At 42.7% G+C, this 23182-nt stretch overlaps 1 protein-coding gene across 1 annotated transcript in view; it reads left to right on the top strand.

The window, feature by feature from the left end:
- LOC126356041 (gamma-aminobutyric acid receptor alpha-like) overlaps positions 1–23182 on the top strand; it is a 563407-nt gene that overhangs the window by 319282 nt on the left and 220943 nt on the right. Inside the window, exon 2 of the mRNA XM_050006721.1 lies at positions 14240–14514. Coding sequence (XP_049862678.1) covers positions 14240–14514 — 275 coding nt within the window. The remainder of the gene's footprint in view (positions 1–14239; positions 14515–23182) is intronic.

Raw genomic sequence — 23182 nt, 5'->3', positions numbered from 1 at the left:
TCCTGTTGATTCAATAGGTGGGATTATACTAGAGAAGGCCTTTACCTCAACAGGAAAGGAAAGGGTAAACTGGCTGTAAAAATAGCAGGGAAGTTAAAGGAGGAAGGCACTGTCATGAATGATAAAATACCAGTGGTTATAAGGTTCAGAAAATAACCTTTTTTTAGGGCAGGGAGGACAGAAAGAAACTAAGTTTTAAGACGGGTTAGGATTGAGATAAACCTTCACTTTGAGAAGGAAACCAAAAAACATAATTATAGCTTATTACATAAGCATAAACAGCTGTTGGTCAAGAATTTTCAACAGTCAGCAGAAATTTGAACTCTACCCAATTTTTAACTCAGGCAATGTGAAATGTCAGCTATCTTTATTGCAGCAAAATATTCGAGGACTGAGAAATAAAATTAATGAATTAATTATTTGCATAGACGAATTAGAGTCCTCAAACCCAGTTGACATAATCTGACTCTCTGAACATCATGTGACCACTGGTATAGAACTTTTAAGTGTTACACCATTTAGGTTACCATCTCACTCTTGTAGAGAAGAAATGGAGAAAGGAGGAGTTACCAAACTCATCAGGAGCTGTCATAAATTTAAGAACATAGAAGTTCATACATTTTGCCTAGAACAGCATATGGAAGCATGTGCAACGGAAGTAGAATTTCAGAAAAAATCCTTCATATTATGAAGTGTATACAGAGCACCTGCAGGTAACTTTAATCTGTCCATATACCACCTTGAAGCTGTACTGGCCCAATTAACAACCAAAAATAGTGGTTGCTGGTGACTACAGTGTAGATTTCCTTAAAGACTCGCCCAATAAGAACTTATTTGAGGTAGTAACACCGTCATTCCACTTAATTCCCACTGCACAGTTCCCCACTAGGGTAGCCAATTGCTCACAAACAGCCATTGATAATATCTTTATAGAAAAGTCCAATTAACAAAATTATATTACAAAACCAATAGTCAATGGCCTCTTAGACTAAGACTTGCAGTGCCTTCTGTTAAATTTTAATACTGAACAGGATATAAAATCTGTTAAATCTGAGCTCATGAGGGTAATCAATAAGCCAAAAATTGATTAATTTAGGACACTCAGAGACATTCACTGGATTGATCTTTACAGTGCTCTTGGCATGAGTGAAAAATATAACACTTTTGCTAATTAAGTGCTTACCTTATTTGAACACTGTTTTCCCCCAAAACTAACCGAGGTTAGAGCAAAGTCTACAAAGAACCCATGGATTACTCAAGGAATAGAGGTATCTTGTAAAACAAAAAGAAAACTGTGTTTGTCAATTCGAAGCAGTTCTGATGTTGATGCTATAGCACATTAAAAGAAATACTGCAAAATATTAAAGACTGTAATACAGACATCAAAGCAAATACATTAAAAGGAAAAGATAGTTGTATAAGATAACAAATTAAAGACAATATGGAATATAGTGATGGAGGAGACTGGTAAAACCAGACATGAAGAAGGACAAATAGCATTAAGAGCAAATGATACATTGGTGACAGATGTGTGTAGTGTTGAAGAACTTTTTAACAAGCATTTTGTAATTGTTACTGAAAAGATGGGGTTGCCAGGTTCTGTAGACGCTGCTGTGGAAACCCTCAGACCAGAAATTTCAAGTAACTTCCATTATATGAATTTCATCCTCACTACCCCAGCAGAAGCAATGTCCATTATAATTTTTTTAAAATCAAAAACATCTAATGGGTTTGATGAAATATCAACAAAATTCATTAAATAATGTGATTGTGAGTTAAGTAACATATTAAGCTATGTGTGTAACCAGTCTTTTATTAGTGAAATATTTCCTGAGTAGTTGAAATACGCTGAAGTTAAGCCACTATTTAAGAAGGGAGATATAGAAATAGCATCAAATTTCCGCCCAGTTTCACTTTTGCCAGTATTCTCAAAAATTTTAGAAAAGGTAATGTACAATCGGCTTTATAACCATCTTATCACAAATAACTTACTATCAAAGTCGAAGATCGGATTTCTGAAGGGTTCTGATATTGAGAAGGCTATCTACACTTACAGTGAAAATGTACTGAATTTATTAGAGAAAAAATTTCAGGCAACGGGTATATTTTTCGATCTGTCAAAGGCTGTGTAAATCACAATATCCTTTTAAGTAAATTAGAATATTACCATGTAACAGGAAATGCTGCAAAGTGGTTCAAACCTTATGTCTGTGGCAGGAAACAAAGGATGTTATTAGGAAAGAGTCATGTATTAAGCTATCAGGCATCATCCGACTGGGAACTTATCACATTTGGGGTCCCACAAGGTTCCATCTTAGGGCCTCTACCTTTTCTTATGTATATCAATGACCTTTCACCAGTAACATTACCAGACGCCAAGTTTGTTTTGTTTGCTGATGATACAAACATTGCAATAAATAGCAAATCAAGTGCAGTCTCAAAAAGATCGACTAATAAAATATTTGGACATTAATCATTGGTTCCTAGCCAATTCTTTGTCACTAAACTTTGAAAAAAACACACTACATGCAGTTCAGAACACGTAATGTGTGTCCCACGAGTATATGCCTAACATAGAATGATAAGCAGATAGAAGAAGTGGACAGTGTTAAATTCTTGGGATTACAGCTTGATAATAAAATCGACTGGGAGGAGCACATCACAGAACTGCTGATGTGTCATAACAAAGCTCTATTTCCAATGGGAATTGTGTCAGACATAGGGGATATAAAAATGAAAAAGCTGGCATACTATGCTTACTTTCATTCCATAATGTCATATGGGATTATTTTTTGGGGTAATTCATCAAGCCAAGCTAAAGTTTTCTGGGCATAAAAACGTGCAGTAAGAGTTATACGTGGTGTGAACTCAAGAACATCCTGCAGAAGCCTTGTTAGGGAACTAGGGATACTAACTACTGCTTCCCAATATATTTATTCCTTAATGAAATTTGTCATTAAAAATATATCACTTTTTCAAACCATCAACTCAATTCATTGAATTAATACTAGAAATAAGAATAATCTTCACAAGGGTTTAAAGTCACTTACTCTTGTACAAAAAGGCGTGCTTTATTCAGGAACACACATTTTCAATAACTTGCCAGGAGCTAAAAAAAGCTAACAACCAATGAAATTTAGTTTAAGAGAAGCCTAAAGGATTTATTACTGGCCAGCTCCTTCTAATCCAGTGATGAATTTCTCAGTAGAATCAACTGATTTGTGTGTGTGTGTGTGTTTATGTAATTACAATCTAACTTCTGCATCATTTCAGTGCAGTAATGTGTTCATGGTAAACAAGTATTGTAGTAGTTCTATTATATGTTTATTACCTTACAAATAAGAAAACGTATTTTTAGTTTTAAATTCAGTGCATTAATGCGATCTTAGTAAATGCGTGTTTGTAAAGCCATTCTTTCATATAGTGTTCATTAAAAAAAATGACGATCATTCCACTTGGGACCTGTGGAAAATACATTAGCTTATTTGTTTCAGTAGTAAATATTTGTTTCTGTGACATGTTCTACATCGTGGAGGACCTCCTCACTATGGATCAATTGGAATGAAAGTAAATATTATTCTAATCGTACACTTGGTGGAAAGGTCTGTACAAGCCGCTGTTATAAGCTGCTCTTTGTGCGGCAAAAATGCGTTACTTAAACTTCTTTAAATAATATTGAGAGTGCGCTTTAGGAGATAAAACTTTGACAGTGCATTTCTTTCGCTGTGTTCTTACTGTGTGAAAAGTTTCAGGATAGATTTCGACATGTACGATTGGACCATTATTTTGTGAATTCCCGTGCTATCGGAGTCTCTCGCTGTCGTCTCACTGCCCCATCTACATCTACATCTACGTAGATAGTCCGCAAGCGGTGGGTACCCCGTACCACTACTTGTCATTTCCTTTCCTGTTCCGCACGCAAATAGAGCGAGGGAAAAACCACTGTCTATTTGCCTTTGTATTAATCCTAATTTCTAGTGTCTTATCTTCGTGGTCATTACGTGTAATGTACGAGGGTCGGTCAAAAAGTAATGCCTCCCATTTTTTTTCTACTTAAAAAAATTAAGTTAAGTGAAAAATTTGAATTTGGCGCCATTCCTCAAACCTTCTTCTGCAATCCACTGCAGTAGTAACTTTCTGTGTCAACAGGTGGCAGCACAGCAGAAGTTTGTAAGATGGCCGACATCGATGTTCGTTTGAGACAGCGTTGTGTGATTGAATTCTTGAATGCAGAAGGTGAAACGCCCATACGCATTCATGAAAGACTGAAGAAGGTGTATGGTGTTGTGACAGTGGATGTCAGCACTGTTAGACGATGGGTTTGTCGTTGTAAGGAAGCTGAAGGGCAAACACCGTTGACTGACGAAAAGCGGAGCGGCAGGCCGGTGAGTGGAGTGACTCCACACAACATTCAGCAAGTTGATGACATCATTCGTGGTGACCGTCGGGTGACTGCATTATTTCTCTTAGTAAAGGCAGTGTGATCACGATTATTAAACAATTGGGGTACTCAAAAGTTTGTGCACGGTGGGTTCCAAGAATGTTAACCGATCAGAATAAAGAGGCAAGGAAAACAATAGCCTCCCAACACTTGCAGCGCTTCCGTTTGGAGAGAGATGAGTTTCTGAAAAAAATTGTGACCGGGGACGAAACATAGGTGCATTTTTTTGAACCCGAATCAAAGAGGCAGTCAATGGAGTGGCGTCACACAAGCTCGCCGAGGAAGAAAAAATTCAAAACTGTGCGATCGGCAGGGAAAGTTATGGCAACAGTTTTCTGGGATACAGAGGGTGTGATTCTGGTTGATTTTTTGGAGCAGGGATGCACAATAAATTCTGTTCAATACGTCACAACCCTCAAAAAACTTAAAGCACGTCTTCAGCGAGTTCGCCCAACAAAATCAATGACAGATGTTCTTCTTTTGCATGACAATGCAAGACCACACACCAGTCGTCACACCTCTGACGAGATTGTCAAAATTGGATGGGAAGTTTTGCCTCATCCCCCATACAGCCCTGACCTGGCACCATCAGACTTCCATCTGTTCGGGCCACTAAAAGAAGCTCATCGTGGGATTCATTTTGAAGATGAGGAGGCCGTCAAAACATCCGTGCGTCAATGGCTTAGGAAGCAGAGCTGTGATTTTTACCGTGCTGGGATACATGCCCTTGTTCAAAGATGGACCAAAACTGTAGAGATGGGCGGAGATTACATTGAAAAATGACAAAATGATCCTCAATGTTGTGGTTTTCAACCTATGTAATTGCATTTAAATTTCCTGACAATTAAACGTAGAAAAAAAAATAGGAGGCATTACTTTTTGACTGACCCTCGTATGTTGGCGGCTGTAGGACTGTTCGGCAGTTAGCTTCAAGTGCCGGTTCTCTAAATTTTCTTAGTAGTGTTTCTCTAAATAAACGTCGCCTTCCCTCCAGGGAGATTTCCATTCGAGTTCTCGAAGCATCTCCATAACACTTACGTGTTGTTCGAATAAATCTAGCCCGCCTCAGAATTGCTTCACTGTCATTCTTCCATCCAACCTGATACGGATCCCAAACACTAGAGCAGTACTCAAGAATAGGTCGCACCAATGCCCTATATAAGGTCTTCTGTACAGGTGAACGAATCCTTCCTAAAATACTCCCAGTAAACCGAAGTCGACTATTCACCTTCCCTGCCACAGTTCTCACATGCTCGTTGCACTTCATATCGCTTTGCAACTTAACGCCCAGATATTTAAACTAACTGGCTGTGTCAAGTAGAACATTAGTAATACTGTATCCGAACATTACAGGTTTGATCTTCCCACTCACCCGCATTAACCTATATTTTCCACGTTTATGGCTAGCTGTCATTTACCACACCAACTGGACATTTTGTCTAAGTCGTCTTGCATCTTCCTACAGTCACTCAACTTCGACACGTTACCGTACACCACGGCATCATCAGCAAAAAAAAAACGCAGATTGCTGCCCACCCTGTCCGCCACATCATTTATGTACTCGTATGTAGAGAACAATAGCGGTCCTATCAAACTTCCCTGGGGCGCTGCTGACGACACCTTTGTCTCTGGTGAACGCTCGCCGTCGAGGAGGACATACTGGGTTCCATTATTTAAGTAGTGTGTGAGCCACTCACGTATCTGTGAATTTATTCCATATCCTCGTACTTTCGTTAACAGCTTGCAATGGGGCACTGTGTCAAATGCTTTCCGGAAATCTAGCAGTATGGAGTCTTCCTGTTGTCCTTCATCCATAGTTCTCAGTATATCATGTGAGAAGACGGCAAACTGAGTTTTCCCCGAGAGATGCTTTCTAAAACCATGCTGATTCGTGAACATAAGCTTCTCAGTCTCAGGAAATTTTATTATATTCGAACTGAGAATATGTTCAAGGATTCTGCAGCAAACAGAAGTTAGGAATATTGGCCTGTAATTTTGAGAATCCTTTCTTTTACCCTTCTTATGCACTGGAGTTACCAGCTCGATAATAGGAAACCACATTAGAGGATAGTAAGCGTAAAAGGCTTGCTCTTCTTACATGTACTTGAAGGTACTAACCAACCTAAAAACATACTACTCCTAGCAGCTATAACTATTAGTCTGAAAATGAAGTAAATACTGATGTATGATGCTCGGTATACTGTGGTCAGTCATCAAATGGTTCAAATGGTTCAAATGGCTCTTAGCACTATGGACTTAACAGCTGTGGTCATCAGTCCCCTAGAACTTAGAACTACTTAGACCTAACTAACCTAAGGACATCACATACATCCATGCTCGAGGCAGGATTCGAACCTGCGTCCGTAGCAGTCGCACGGCTCCGGACTGCGCGCCTAGAACCGCGAGACCCTCAGTCATCAATAAAAATATTAGCACGTATACCTTTAGAACCCTATACATATATGCAGATGTTGTTCCTACTGCAAAGCTGATCCGCCTTGGAGTCACGCTTTGTCGCAGAGATGGTGGCCAAGCATGACAGAAAATTAAGCACAGGAGGCGATAGTGTAATCTAGTTCAATAATAGTAGACTATAGACTCAATTAATCATAGAATGATTCATAGCAGTGAATCACGGAATGCTTCATCGAAACCCACAAATACATTTACGAAAAGGGTCACACATTTAATAAATTATAAAACACCGGAAGGAGTGGCAAAAGTGCTGTTACTAAGGATGATGGTAGTTTCAGCGCTCGGCGAGTAACAATAAAGCCACATATAAGACAAGAAATCGTGGAATATATACGAGTATAGAAACCAAACACGAAACACGCAAGGCGAGCGATAGAGACTATCCAATGATGGTACACGGCATTCGAACGTTGAATATCGCCTTAGCGGCGGCATAGAGACTTCTGCGGTCCAAATGCTCTCGTAATAGTTCGTAATTGCTAGTTACTGCCGTAATTTCAATGTGTTGAACAGTCGTCGGGTTTCGTGGTCCGGCGGTAAAACGTCTGCCTGCAACCTGACAGATTGTGGGATCGAATCTCGGTCGGGCCACAGGAAATTTCAGTGTAATTCATCTAGTCTCCGCCTCTCCAGGACGCGAAGAGGACCAGGAACGACACGCGGTTCGGATTCCACATTAAACTGTAGATCCCCTTCCTTTGGCTGGATAACTGGGATAGTAGCGTAGTGACACGCAAGTCGCGAAAGTGGCTTCCAATTGAATGACTTGCGCCAGACCATTGAGCCAAACGAAATTATTGTGATGTAATTATTATGAATATACCCGGATCAGAATAACGAAGTATGTGACAGCTAGTTGTTTACAAAAGAGTGACCATGCTTACAACCAACCACAGAAGGAGCTTGGCCGCGACTTCTGTTTCGTTCGCTGTTGCCATATCGCTCTGCAGACGATAAGTACGCCGCTAACTTCCGTTTTCATCATATGCTTTCTTTCTTTGTGCTGATTATTTTTATAATACGCAAAACAAGGTTCGTAGCTAATAGTGAATGTAAAAGTGATAAGGCTATTACGATCCCACAAGGCGAAATCAGTACTGCAGAATAGCGCAAAACGTTCGAAAGAATTTTTTACGGAACTGAACAGCTGTTGCTGCCGCAGCCACATTAGGTACGCGTGTAACAGCCAACCGACAACGTCTATCTTTTCCGTGACCGTCGGTCGTTGTGTTAGTCTGACACTAGAATTGAGAGCAGCAGACTGTAAACCGTTCTGCTCGACAACCGGTTAAATTTGTGAGTCCTTAGGCACTCATCTAAACTACTGAAAACTGGTACCTCAGCTGAAGATCTATGTGGCCTGGAAGATGACTGTACTAACTGCGGAAGAAGCGTTTTGCCTCTGTATAATCAACTACCAAAATGAGACCGACTGCTGGCTTTGGGTATTACTTAAAACCTCTGTACTCAAAGAAAACAAAAGGCCGTCCAGAGAAACAGCCAACCTACTTTCATTTTCGCAGCTTTTGGGGAAACTGCGTAAACCCGTTAAGTTGCCAGGGACCGGAGATTCCTAATACCTGAAGCTGCCTTCAGCTGTATTACTGCACGAGCCAACGTTCAAGTTCTCACAAGAGCTTACTTTTAACGGAAAACGCCACCTCCGTCTAAATTACTAACTATGCAAGAATTATCTCTATAGCTACATTTTATCACTAGCTATTTATTATCTCTCGTCTGCCCTCGCATCATACGGAAAATTCTTCTTCTTCTTCTTCTTCTTCTACCAGTCCAGGATTAGGCCTTATGGGCTGTTCCGGCTTCATCATCTGTTCCGTGGCCTTCCCCCACTCCTTCATACTGGACTCCACCGCTAGTGGAGGGATTTTCTCAAGTAGCATGCGCAATACAAAATATTTCTAGTCCTACTCCCGCTTGCTTTTTCTGCTAGTGTCTGTACACCCCAGTTCTTTCCTTATTTCTTTATTGCTTATTATCCTTTTTCTAGCGGAGCCTTTTACTTAACTGTTGTTGTTGTGGTCTTCAGTCAAGAGACTGGTTTGATGCAGTTCTCCATGCTACTCTATCCTGTGCAAGCTTCTTCATCTCCCAGTACCTACTGCAACCTACGTCCTTCTGAATCTGTTTAGTATATTCATCTCTTGGTCTCCCTCTACGATTTTTACCCTCCACGCTGCCCTCCAATACTAAATTGGAGATCCCTTGATGCCTCAGAATATGCCCTACTACCCGACCCCTTCTTCTAGTCAAGCTGTGCCACGAATTTCTGTTCTCCCCAATTCTGTTTAGTACATCCTCATTAGTTATATGATCTACCCATCTAATCTTCAGCATTCTTCTGTAGCACCACATTTCGAAAGCTTCTATTCTCTTCTTGTCTAAACTATTTATCGTCCATATTTCACTCACATATACGGCTACACCCCATGTAAATACTGACTCTTAAATCTAAATGTAAATACTGACACTTAAATCTATACTCAAAGTTAAAAAAATTTCTCTTCTTCAGAAACGCTTGCCGTGTCATTACCAGTTTACATTTTATATCCTCTCTACTTCGACCATCATAAGTTATTTTGCTCCCCAAGTAGTAAAACTCTTTTACTACTTTAAGTGTCTCATTTCCTAATCTAATTCCCTCAGCATCACCCGACTTAATTCGACTACATTCCATTATCCTCGTTTTGCTTTTGTTGATGTTCATCTTATATCCTCCTTTCAAGACACTATCCATTCCGTTCAACTGCTCTTCCAAGTCCTTTGCTGTCTCTGACAGAATTACAATGCCATCGGCGAACCTCAAAGTTTTTATTTCTTCTCCATGGATTTTAATTCCAACTCTGAATTTTTCTTTTGTTTGCTGAATATATACATTGAATAACATCGGGGAGAGGGTACAACCGTGATTCACTCCCTTCTCAACCACTGCTTCCCTTTCATGTCCGTCAATTCATAACTGCCATCTGGTTTCTTTACAGTTTGTAAATAGCCTTTCGATCCATGTATTTTACCCCTGCCACCTTTAGAACTTGAAAGAGAGTATTCCAGTCAACATTGTCAAAAGCTTTCTCTAGGTCTACAAATGCTGTCAACGCAGGTTTGCCTTTCCTTAATCTATTTTCTAAGTTAAGTCCTAGGGTCAGTATTGTCTCACGTGTTCCAACATTTCTACGGAATGCAAACTGATCTTCCCCGAGGTCGTCTTCTGCCAGTTTTTCCAGTCGTCTGTAAACAATTCGCGTTAGTATTTTGCTGCTGTGACTTATTAAACTGATAGTTCGGTAATTTTCACGTCTGTCAACACCTGCTTTCTTTGGGATTGGAATTATTATATTCTTCTTGAAGTCTGAGGGTATTTCGCCTGTCTCATACATCTTGCTCACCAGATGGTAGAGTTTTGTTAGGCCTGGCTCACCCAAGGCTGTCAGTAGTTCTAATGAAATGTTGTCTACTCCCGGTACCTTGTTTCGGCTTAGGTCTTTTCTTAACTAAGGAACTTCATTTATGATGTTTCAAGTTGTCTTAGGTCCCTTGGCCTTAACGCTATATTTTTTGATCCGTATACCATTGTGGTTAGGGCCATGTCTTCAAAGAATTCCATTTAGGTTTGTCTTTTCGTTTCACCCTTCCATCTCGTTAATATTCTTACCAAGCACTTGTTTATTAATTCAGATTTCTCACCCGACTCCTTAGCCAAGATCGCTAACGCACTCCTGTGCGGTGGCGGTTCAGTTGGCGATAAGCCGCTTCGAATCATAGCGGTGAATGAAATTTTCAGTGCCAGTATTTGACCGGCAAGGGGGCAGCGGTGGTGAGGTAAAGCTCCTGATCACCAGTCTTTGCGTGAATGTCCATGATTAAACTACCAGACTCTCCAGAGTCTCTCCTGAAGTGAGAGCTCGTGACACTGTTGATGGTGGTCCGTCCGTCGGGTGAGGACTTTAAGTTCAGCGGCCCTCTTGGTACTGTCCTAGACGAGTAGGCAACGTGGCAGTAATGGGTTTCACCCTCTCCCTTTCTTTCATACAAAAGCTCATAAAGTCAACACTATAGTGTACAAGCGGTCATGACGATTATCCACACGACGCAGATGCACAACTGGCAGTTCACAAAAGGTCGCAGAAAGGCAACGCGAAACCACCTCTACGAGAGTCTTGCCACGAGCAGCGTTGAGGGTTCCTGACACTCACTCTCCGAGAACTGCATCACTTTGAACCTCTGATGTTATTTTATCAATCCACATAGGCTTCCTACGCCTTAATTACCCCTGTTCTCCTTTATTAATTAAACTAGCAGTAGCCAGCCACGTCGCCAAGTGTTGCTGTAAAGAAATAAAAGAGAAAGCACATGTTTACAATATGTATGGGAATTGAATAGACGTCCTAATTTCGTTCTCCTCCGCCTCTCTGTTTATGTCTTCCTTCTCCCTCTCTCTGTCCATTTTCTCCTCTCGCCCTCTCTCTCCATCTCTTCCTGCCCCCTGTATCTCTCCAGCTCCTCATTTCCGCTCTGTACGGCCGTTTCCTCTCAACCCTCTCGCCATCTCCTGCATCCACTTCTGATCTTGAGGCTTGTGTACTGTTACTGCAAATTCAGATTCTATGGCAGTTTACAATCATAAGCTGATAGTTTAAGTGCCCTACTATTGTAGCTAAAATTTCTGTTGACAAAAGCACTCATTTTTATAGGAGAGCATTTTCCTTCTCACAGTCAGTTTTAAGAGAAAACCTGTACATTTTTGTTTAAATAAATATTAGTCTATGCCTGTTTGAATGTTTAATAGAGTATCGTATGAAATTGGTAGAAAATCGGTCAAGAACTTTCGATACTTTTGCTAACAACATTTCATTATTACAAATTTTACGCATATATTTGTACATTATATAGATTAAAAAATACATATTCTATATCAGTCAAACGTTTATTAGAGTAACGTGTAAAAATTTGAAGTAAATCGGTCAAGTGCGTTTTGAACTTTTTAGTAACTGTGAGACCCTTTTATGTGTTACATAGATATTTATTACACATATTAAAAAATTGGCCAGTGTCCACCCAAATGTTGCTTAAAGTACTGTACAAAAATCTGAAGTAAACCGGCCGAGAACTCTTCGAGAGTTTTGGAAATAACGTTTCTCTCTTATATACTAAATATTTATTTATATATTACATATATTGAAAAAATGGGAATATAATAACACGCATGCCGACATTTAGAGTCAGTCAACTGACTACTTTTCGAGTTTTGCGAGCACAAACATAGGCAAGTTGAATTTTTACACATGAAAAATGTTCAAATGTGTGTGAAATCTTATGGGATTTAACTGCTGAGGCCATCAGTCCCTAAGCTTACACACTACTTAACCTAAATTATCCTAAGGACAAACACACACACCCATGCCCGAGGGAGGACTCGAACCTCCGCTGGGACCAGCCGCACAGTCTACGACTGCAGCGCCCCAGTTCGCTCGGCTAATCCCGCTCGACTTTACACATAAAGATTCGCCGATCCTAGAGAGTGTGGAATCGCAAGGTGCCGGCCGAAAACACTATCGGCAAAAAAGTGGATTTTTCATATACAAAATCTTACTCTATGGGACGTGTTGCTCGACCCCTAGGGTAAGCCGGTTAGATTCCTGGTGGAGGAAAAAATTTTCACAGCTAATATTTGATGGGCAAGGATAGGAGAGGTGGTGGCGGAAAGCTCCTTGTCACCAGACTCTGCGCCAGTGTCCTGGTTTAAATACCAAACCTCTCAGTGATGTCTCATCAAGCGACAGCATGTGACACTGTTGGTGGTGATACGTCCGTCTAATGGGGACGTTAAGCTTGGCGAGCCCCTTGCTGCTATTTGCGAGGTGTAGGCTATGTGCCAGCACCGGGTGTCACCCTTTCACTTGTCTCATCATCATCATCATCACACAACACACACATATGTTCAAATGTGTGTGAATTCCTATGGGACAAAACAGCTGAGGTCATCGGTCCCTGGACTTACAAACTACTTAAACTACTTATGCTAAATAAGTTGCAAGTAATACATCTCTTTTTCCAACTAACTGCTCAGTACACAGTATCAATACTCGGAATTAGAAAATAAAGATAAAGATTTAAAATCACTTACTCTTGCCCAGAAAGAAGTCCAGTATTCAGCAACGCATATTTTCAATAAGATATCAGCAACCATTAAGAGTTTAGTTTCAGACAAGGCACAATTTAAAGAAAATTTAAAAGAATTTTTCGTGGCCAACTCCTCCTATTCCATCCATGAGTTTCTCAACAAGTGCAGTAAACCATTTTAATGAAAATCTATTATACTTTAATTTTTTTACAATACTTGGTTGTAACAGCCAAGTAACTACCTACTGTGTGAGTGATGGATGTATGGAAAGCAGATGTAAGTCTTAAGTCTGTAAATAGTGGAAGTTTAATTTTAAATCTTGTACATAATCTGTCTGTTCTTAACTGAGGATCACTGAAATGAATAATTTACTTTAATTTTTGACAATATTTAGTTGTAACAGCCAAGAAACTAGCAAATGTCTGAATGATGGATTTAATGAAAGCAGATGTAAGTATTAAACCTGTAAATATCAGAAGTTTAAATTTAATTCATGTACATAATTTTACTATCTATTGACTGAGGATCATTAAAATTAATGAAACTCAAGTTTTTCTAATTACATTTTTGTAATGTGTTTATCTGACATGTTCCACCCCCAGGAGGATTCCCTCTTTTATGGATCTATGGAATGAATAATTACTCTAATCTAATCTAATTCTAAGAACAACACACTAACCTATGCCCGAGGGAGGACTCGAACCTCCGACAGGAGAGATCTCGCAATCAGTGACATGGCGCCTCTAACACAAACACAAACACAAACATTACAGAGACACTCAGAGACACAGAGACACTCGCACATCCACAACACACACTTGCACATCCACAACACACACTCGCACAACCACAACACACGCTCACGCAACAACAACACACACTCGTGCAACCACAACACACACTCGCACAACCACATCACACACTCGCACAACCACAACACACACCCGAACAACCACAACACAACACACTCACACAACCACAACACAACACACTCGCACAACCACAACACACAAACACGCACAACCACAACACAACACACTCGCACAAAACACACACACTCTCACACAACACAACACAATACACGTACATGTAGTATTGCAAATAATGTAATGTAGCATGTTGTTAATAAATAAACAAATCAAAACTACGTCTACAGTTTCCAGTTGACCTGCTGCGTGTTGTAGGGTGGCGCGAGATGCCGGAGGCTGGGTGCTGCTGCAACTGTCCAACGGCTCTCTGGTGGGCGGCGGGGGCGGCTGGCGGCCTCGCGACGACGGCCTGCAGTCGCTGCTGGCCCGACACTCGCCGCCGCAGGCAGAGCGGCAGCCGCCAGCCGGCGAGCCCAGGGCGCGGAGGCCGCGCGGCGCCGGCAACGACGCCGTCAGCCGCAACATCAGCCTCGTGCTCGAGAACCTGCTCAAGAACTACGAGAGCAGCCAGCTGCCCAGCCACGGCAGGGGTCAGTACCGCCCCTGCCTACTTGTCTCTCTCACTGATCGTAAGCGCAGTGGACAGTGTTCACTGGTGTGCAAAACTTAAGCACGAAAGTAATCTCGTATGACTTGTCACTTGAGCCGTGCCTGGCTCATTTTCGCGCCATCTATTATCTAACATCTTGTTGTACCATATGGCCGCCTCGTCATTTTAAATTTCAATTACTGATGTCACTGAATTACTGTCTTGCCTGCCCGTGAGTGGGAGCAGCAGTATGAGACGGATCAGCAGTGCAGCCGGGGACGAGCCCGAGTGAGGTCGGCACAGCCAGTATCAGTGGGGACGACCGTTGGTTGGTCGTTGGGTCGGTCGTCTCTTCGACGACGTGAATTTGGGTCGATTCCTTCCTGTGCAGAGACGTCGGTTGTGTTACCTCTGCATGGTTGGTCAGAGGCAGTCACTCCGGGACGTCGTCCGTCCGAAGGAAGAAAGTCAGTTGCAGACACACCAACCGTGCAGTCACGATGGAGCAGCAGTCGCGGACGGACGAACAATCTATTCGGTTGATTGGCGTGGAGCAACAAGCAAGCCCCAGTCGCACGGAGTAGAGCTGGAGCCGCTGGCGGCGTGTACTTACACGGCTGAGGTGTTTTTGGTCGCTGTGGGTGCCAATATTCTGTGTATCCTTGTATTGAAATCTTGTGGTCGTTTTGCTGGTTGCGTCGAGCGGAACTGATTTGGTTGATTGGTCGATGGCTGTGTGCCAGTTGAGTTGCCTTCCGATTAAGAGATGGTTGTCAGGCTGCCTGTCTCGCCTAGACGGGCGTTAGTGTTACAATTCCAGGCCGACCTTTGGAACTTCTAAGCGCCGTTCCGTGTCTGTTACATAGTAACTTCCCTGATTCTGTTTTAGTTATTTGGTTGATGTGTGGCCTTCAGCCGAGTTTTATATATTCTGAATTAATGTTCTTCCCTTAAGGCGTGAGATTGTTGTTCTTATAGGCACCTTCAACCGAAGTTTACATCAAATCTTTTAAGGCCTTAAGCCGTTAAATTATTATGTTGATGTGTGGCCTTCAGCTGAGTTTTAATATCTCTTAAATTAATATTCTTGTCTTGCCCTTAAGGCACTCGGTTGTGATGTTTTTGTACGGGGCCTTCAGCCGAATTTGCTTCAATTGTTTTAAGATTAGGCCTTCTACCGTTGGATTGAAACACTTGTTATTGCTTAATATGCGGCCTCCAGCCCAGTTCCATTAAAATTAAAGTGTTGAGGCCTTCAGCCTGTTTAGATTGAAGATTTAGAAAATATTTTAAGGTGACACCTCGAGAAGAACCTTCTATGCCAATTTCTTACTTAGGCCTTGCGTCTTGGATTATGAATGAGGACTTCAGCCGATCTTAAGTTAATCAAAGGACATCCATTATAGCTTTGAGTGTTTTACATTCTTGCGTAATAATGTGTGTGAACAAATAAAGTTTGTATGTTGAGTGCAACTGACAGCAACCTCATTTTGCCCCTTTCCACAACCTAACCCGCTCTGTCCTGCTAGCCCAGGCATTTCAACCGCCAGGTAACATAACTCTGTGAAACTTGAACCATACACAGAAAGAACAGCAACAGTACGTAGAGGTGACAAAGGTCTTGGGATACCGATATGCACATATACAGATGGCGCTATATTGTGTACACAATGCGTAAAAGGGGCAGACCATTGGCGGAGCTGTCATTTGTACTCAGGTGATTCCTATGAAACGGTTTCCTACGTGATTAAGGCCGCACGATGGGAATTAACAAACTTTGAACGCGGAAAGGTAGCTTCCATTTCGGAAATCGATAGGGTATTCAGTATTCGTGGATCAACAGTGTCATTACCTCTCACCACGGGCAACGCAGTGGCCGACAGCCTTAACGACCGAGAGCAGCAGGGTTTACGTAGAGTTGTCAGTGCTAACACACCAGCAACAATGAGTGAAATAAACACAGAAAGCTTTGTGGGATGTACAACTAACACATCCATTAGGACAGTGCAAAGGAATTTGGTGTTAATGGACTATGGCAGCAGACGACAGACGCGAGTGCCTTTGCTAAAAGCACGACTTCGCCTGCAGCGCCTCTCCTCGGCTCGTCACGATATCGGTTGGACCCTAGACAACCGTAAAAACATGGCCGGTCAGACGAGTCCCGATTTCAGTTGGTAAGAGCTGATGGTAGGGTTCGAATATGGCGCAGACCCCACGAAGGCATGGACCAAAGTTGTCAAAAATGGCTCTAAGCACTATGGGACTTTGAAACGTCCCCTTAGAAAAATTGTATGTGACAGTGCTGGAAAGACTCTTACTTTAGTTGATTTTCAAACAGCTGAGCAAAACTGAACGTACTCAGACATTTCTCTCTTTACTTATTCTGATCATCACTAAACTGACGCACAATATTTTTTTTTAGCGCAACGCAATTTGATTTTCAATAATCCCTACAAAAGAATGGCTCCAACTAACAATAACCTATACCTTTCAATGAATCACTTACCTCACAAAAATCTTCGTTACTCGAACTACTGCCAGCTAAATAAAAAATTCTAACTACTGAAGGCACGAACTACTGATAGGCATAGTTAGCAAATGAAAGATTTTGTTACATAACAAATAATGATGTATTTACCTTAATATATATATATATATATATATCATGACATCCATCTTTACACACGTCCAGATCGTCCGCTTATAGCAACCTCTCAAAACTCTGGCATCTCTCTCTCCACATCCACCACTGCTGGAGGCTCACCTCCAACTGCCCAACGCTACACGCTGTTCACATCCAACTGCCCAACACTACAATAGCGAATATTCCAACAATGCCAACCAGCACACAGTACAGTCAGTGATTTTCATACAGAGCACTACGTGGCGTTAGCAACATAAAACCCTAAACAGCCTACTTACAACTTAACATCGGAGGTCATCAGTCCGCTAGACTTAGAACTACTTAAACCTAACCAAGCTAAGAACATCACACACATCCATTCCCGCGGCAGAATTCGAACCTGCGACCGTAGCAGCAGCGCGGTTACGGAGTGACGCGCCTAGAACCGCTCGACCGCAGCGGCCGGCCCAAAGTTGACAACAAGGCATTTTCAACATGGTGGTGGCTCTGTAATGCTGTGTACTGTGTTTACGTGGAATGGACTGTGTCCTCTGATTAAACTGAACCGACCAGTGACTGGAAACGGTTATGTTCAGGTACTTGACATCATTTATAGTCATTCATGAACTTCACGGTATCGGTCAACGACGTCGTGTCACCGGGCCACAGTTGTTCGCCATTAGTTTAAAGAAAATTCTGGACAACTCGAGGAACGATTTGGCCGTTCAGATCGGCCGAAATGAAGCCCATCGAACATTTATGAAACATAGTCGAGGGGTCAGCTCGTACACAAAATTCTACACCAGCAACACTTCCGCCGTTATGGACGGCTCTAGAGGAATCTTGGCTCGATATTTCTTCAGGGGACTTCCAACGACTTGTTGAGTCCATGCCATGTCGAGTTGCTGCACAGCGCTGGCCAAAAGGAGGCCCAACACGATATTAGGAGGTATCCCCTGACTTTTGACACTTCAGTGCGTAGTGTGTAGTACACAAGGTAACAAAGAAATACGCAACAAGAGGAACAGAATTGACTCTTTTACTCAAAGACAACAATTACAGTGAACTCACTGCAATTCAGTATGGTGTTTTCGATGCTACAAAAGACAAGAAATAGTACTTAACGGCGTGTATGATCGCCACACACGTCAATATGTGCTCCGCAACCGACTCCCATGCTTCCCACGAGATGTATGAGTTTTTACGATTGCGTGTTCCATCCCTTCACCAGCGTGCTTGAAAATTACCGGATGGTCGTTGGTGCATGTGGACGTGCTGTAATACCTCTTCCCGACGCATTCCGTACGCGCTCCATGGGATTTAAGTCTGTGGGACGGGCAGGTCAGTCAGTTCGCCGAATATCCTCTCGTTCCCCAGCTCTTGTCATATGACGGTACGTCGAATATTGTCGAACATGATTGTTTTGGTGGCCGAGGTGCTATGGTGTAAGCACAGATAATATTGCATTGGAATACTCACCTCCAGATCTTTGTATTCAGTACACTCACCGCTCAACGTTGTAGTGACACTGTAGTCTTTCCTCACGTGCATCTTTTCAGCGCTGCGTTCGGCAATGACTTTATTTTTATGGATGAAAATGGGCTATCACGTCGAATAGCACAGATGGAGGACAGCTTGGAACGACAGGATATTTGGCAAATGGACTTTAAAGCCATGTAACACGTGTGGGATCCGTTGGGAAGTCATCATGTACCAACGGCGATGCGGCAGTTCCCAGCCCTACTCGTCGAGGAATGGAGAGCCCTACCATAAGAACCCCTTACCAGCCTTGTATCCAGCGTGGAAGCACGTCGTAAAGCACGCACTGCCGTCTATGGTGATCACACGTCGCATAATCTAACAACTACGTCCCACCTATTACAATGTCCATGGGATGATCATAAATCACCGTGACTTCAGTGTAACTATTGGCTTTGAGGAAGACTGTCATTTCTTACCGTCTCAATGTGTATTACTTTCAGTTACCTTCTGTACTATGCAGAAACAGTTCTTTTATGTGTAGTCCTAGTTTCATGGCGTTGTGTTACAGTGACGCATAAAATAACTTTTTTTCTAAAGGTTTGCGCAACAGTGTATTTGGCACTACCTTGAAATAGCACACTGGTCGCTTTCGACTGATATGTGGCTCTCATGTTAGTCTGCACTGAAGACGTTGGTAACGGCGCTGAAATGTTATGTTGGGCGATTGTATGACTTGTTAATATGGAGGCGACAGGAGCTGCCCCATTCCCACATGCCCATGAGCACACCGTGACTCAAGCTACCCGGTTTGTTGCTGTGTCAATGCGGACTGTCCAACGGAGTTTTTTTTTTTTTATTATTAAACTCTCGTCATCGCACAATTGTTCAAATGGTTCAAATGGCTCTGAGCACTATGGGACTTAAACATCTGAGTTTATCAGTCCCCTAGAACTTAGAACTACTTAAACCTAACTAACCCAAGGACATCACACACATCCAGGCCCGAGGCAGGATTCGAACCTGCGACCGTAGCGGCATTGCGGTTCTAGACTGTAGCGACTAGAACCGCACGGCCACTCCGGTCGGCTGTAGCAAAATTGAAACTGTTATTGTTAAATTTAGATATTAGTCGAAAATGATCGATTTTTAACAGGGAACAGGGATATGGTATAGCAAAAAATTAAAAAAGTCGTATTTATCATATTGCGCTAGAAAAAGCAGCTTCCTCAAAAAAGGAAAATTTTAAAAATACAAAAACAACATATATCAATCATCGCTTGAATACTTCGTCAAACTTATTTAGAACATGTTTCTGTTACTACTGAACAATTTTCGCATTTATAAACTATAACAAGAACTCGTGCCTTTGATCACGACGAAGAACGTTCTGTTGAGTACAAAATAATAACTGTTATATAGACTTTTTGCGTTTGTGCAAGCAAACTGTACTTGCATCAAAAGTAATTGTTTTGGTTGCGTAAAAGCCCATTAGTTAAACGAGCAGCTAAGTATTTTTGTAACTCACAAAATGCAATTTATAGTGGGACAAGCACTGAACGATCTGTGGTTCTCATTATCTGTCAAATAAACGAAAGAAAAGAAACTTCGGCTCCCAGTCCCTTCCTCACACATTCCTTTATGTTTCTTTCCCTACCGGTGTCCCCAGTACTATTGGTAACCCTACAATTTACTACATTATTCATGTAGTGTAGCAAAACCATCGAGAGGTAGGTTTGGCAGAGTGCAACTCTGTTAGTGACGGAAATCCCCCAGGCTGAACAGTGAGCGGTGCCGAGCAGACGTCAGACCGCGCTGGCAGCCGGCGCAGAGCGTGTGCTCTGCAACCGCTCGCTGTCGGCTGCTGCCGGGCTGACAGCGTGAAATGGCACGCAGAGCACGGCCGGCGCCGACGAACCCATATTTAAGGCCGCTTCGCCGCCGCCTGCATCGCGCCCAGAGATTGACTGCGTGCACTAAACGGTGTGGCAAGCGACACATTTAATTGGTAATGTCGGACTCGACACCACCATTACGCACAGTTTTTTGTTCAGTTTTCTCACTTGTCCGGTGCTTGTACAGTGATTTAGTATTTGCCTTCACTTTCACAACACGCAGTTCTATGTAGATTGTCAGCTATAACTCTCACTTCCATTTTCACTCAAACAACAACCGAATGACAGATTCGATAAATCACATGTTCCGTGCGTCTGTTTGTTACGGTTTCAGGCGTTGTAACTTTTCTCCTTGAAACGCATTATTTACACATTGCGACATTGTAATGTGACAGTTTTAACTGAGGTACATATTATAGGGATGCTTTTAATTTTGCTCTCAAGTTTTCTATTGATTTTCGTGAAGCAAAATTCCAACAAATTGTTTCTCTAATTATAATCGTTTGTTCTCTTTTTTAACGTTTTAACCGAGCGAGGTGGCGCAGTGGCTAGCACACTGGACTCGCATTCGGGAGGACGACGGTTCAATCCCGTGTCCGGCCATCCTGATTTAGGTTTTCCGTGATTTCCCTAAATCGCTCCAGGCAAATGCCGGGCTGGTTCCTTCGACAAGGGCACAGCCGACTTCCTTCCCCGTCCTTTCCTAAACCGATGTCTGGTCTCCTTCCCCAAAACAATGCACAACAATACATTTAAAAATTTTAAATGCTGTCATAATCTACTCATTAAGAGGCATAGTCTTGTGTTACAGTTTTAACACCGAATGACAAGTATTACAGTTAGAATCTGTGTACATGTCTGGAGGCAGCATTAACCCAGATTATGCTTATCAACTTTTTAAGACTGACAGCACTTAGTGAGTTCCATTAAAATTTACACATAAGTCCCACCGATAAGAAATTTTTCTCGCTGACACCCATCACAGAATGACGTAAGGAAATAAGTGTATCCCTTAGCCTACTACATCATCGCTGTTAATGTAGTAAAACTGTTGCACCAGGCGTGACATTTCAATTTATTACTTCTTTACTAATAATTCAGTTGGATGGGTGAACATCCCGTCTGCCGAGCGCTCTTGGCAATTGGGGAGCACTCTGCCCTTGTGAGGCAAACTGAGGATCTACTTGATTCAGAAGTAGCGGCTCGTGTGCTGACCACATGCACTTCCACATCCGCATCCTGTGACGCCTGTGGGCTGAGGATGACACGGCGGCCGGTCGGTGCCGTTGGACCTTCAAGGCCTTTTCGCGCGGAGATTTTTTTTTACTACTAACTATATTCTTAACACATTTTGCAAACAACGTATACATATACAGTGTCACACTATCCCTTTAACGTAATCACGTGTCAAATGCCTGAATAGCCACCATTTGCAGGAAGAGAGTCCATGAGATTCTGGAAGGTAGCGACAGGGATGTGGAGTCATGACGACTCCAGTGCTGTGGTCAGCTGCGCTAGGTTTCTCGGCTGAGGATCCATGGCGAAAGCAGCCCGAACGAAGCGGACCCATAGCTTCTCGATTGGTTTTAAATCCGAATAGTTTCATGGCGAGAGGAATATGGTAATCTCATTCTGGTGCTTATCGAACCACACACGTACACTGTTAGGTTTATGGCACGTCGCAGTGTCCTGCTGGTAGATGCCATAGTGACGAGGAATAAACAAATTGCATGTAGTGATGTACATGCTCTCCAAGGATAAATCCATACTTGTGTTGATCCATTGTGCCTTCCAGAACGACGAGATCATCAAGGGAATGCCACGGAAAAAATTCGTTGCAGGACCGTACGCACCAACGGCCATCTGATTTCATCTGAAAAGGCCACCAGTCGCCGCTCAGTGGACGTTCAGTTGTGGTACTGACGGCAAAATTGCACGCTTCATCGTCGATGAACAGCAGTCAGCATTGGTGCGAGAATTAGACGCCTGCTGCGGAGGCCCATACGCAGCAGTATTCGCTGAACGGTAATTGAGGGGTCACTGTTAGTAGCCCCTTAAATCGCCTGGGCACTCAGTGCTAAATAGTTGCACGTCTGTTCCCCTGTACTCATCTCCGCAGCCGTCGCTCACCCCTGTCGTCTCCGGCCTGCGGTGCACCACAGTTGCACGGCGTCTCTTTTGGACAGCATCATTTCTCCATGCACGGTGTACTGTAAACACGGCGGCACGCGAAAAGTAGACAAACTTAGTCGTTTCGGAAAAGCTTCTACCCTTGCGTCGAAAGCTAATGATCACACCCTTTTAGACGTCAAATAAATCGCTCCGTTTTCGCATTACGAACCGGCCGCTGTGCCCGAGCGGTTATAGGCGCTTAAATCCGCAACAGTTTTACTGCTATAGTCGCAAGTTCAAATCCTGCCTCGGGCATGGATGTCTGTGCTGTCCTTAGGTTAGTTAGGTTTAAGTACCTCTAAGTCTCGGGTGACCTCAGATGTTACGTCCCATAGTGCTCAGAGCCATTTGAACCGCATTACGACAACGAATGCACTGTTTTTTCCGCGTCTTCCCCCCGCCGCGACATACCGTGTATGTCCTATCCTCCACCGCTACTGCTGCCACCTACCGTCTGTGAGTGGTTATTGCACGCTGATGTCGACCATAGGCGGTGTTCA

Source organism: Schistocerca gregaria, chromosome 3, assembly GCF_023897955.1.
Source record: "Schistocerca gregaria isolate iqSchGreg1 chromosome 3, iqSchGreg1.2, whole genome shotgun sequence".
Lineage (NCBI taxonomy): Eukaryota > Metazoa > Arthropoda > Insecta > Orthoptera > Acrididae > Schistocerca > Schistocerca gregaria.
The sequence above is the reverse complement of the archived record's forward strand: the minus strand, read 5'-3'. Positions and strand labels throughout refer to the sequence as shown.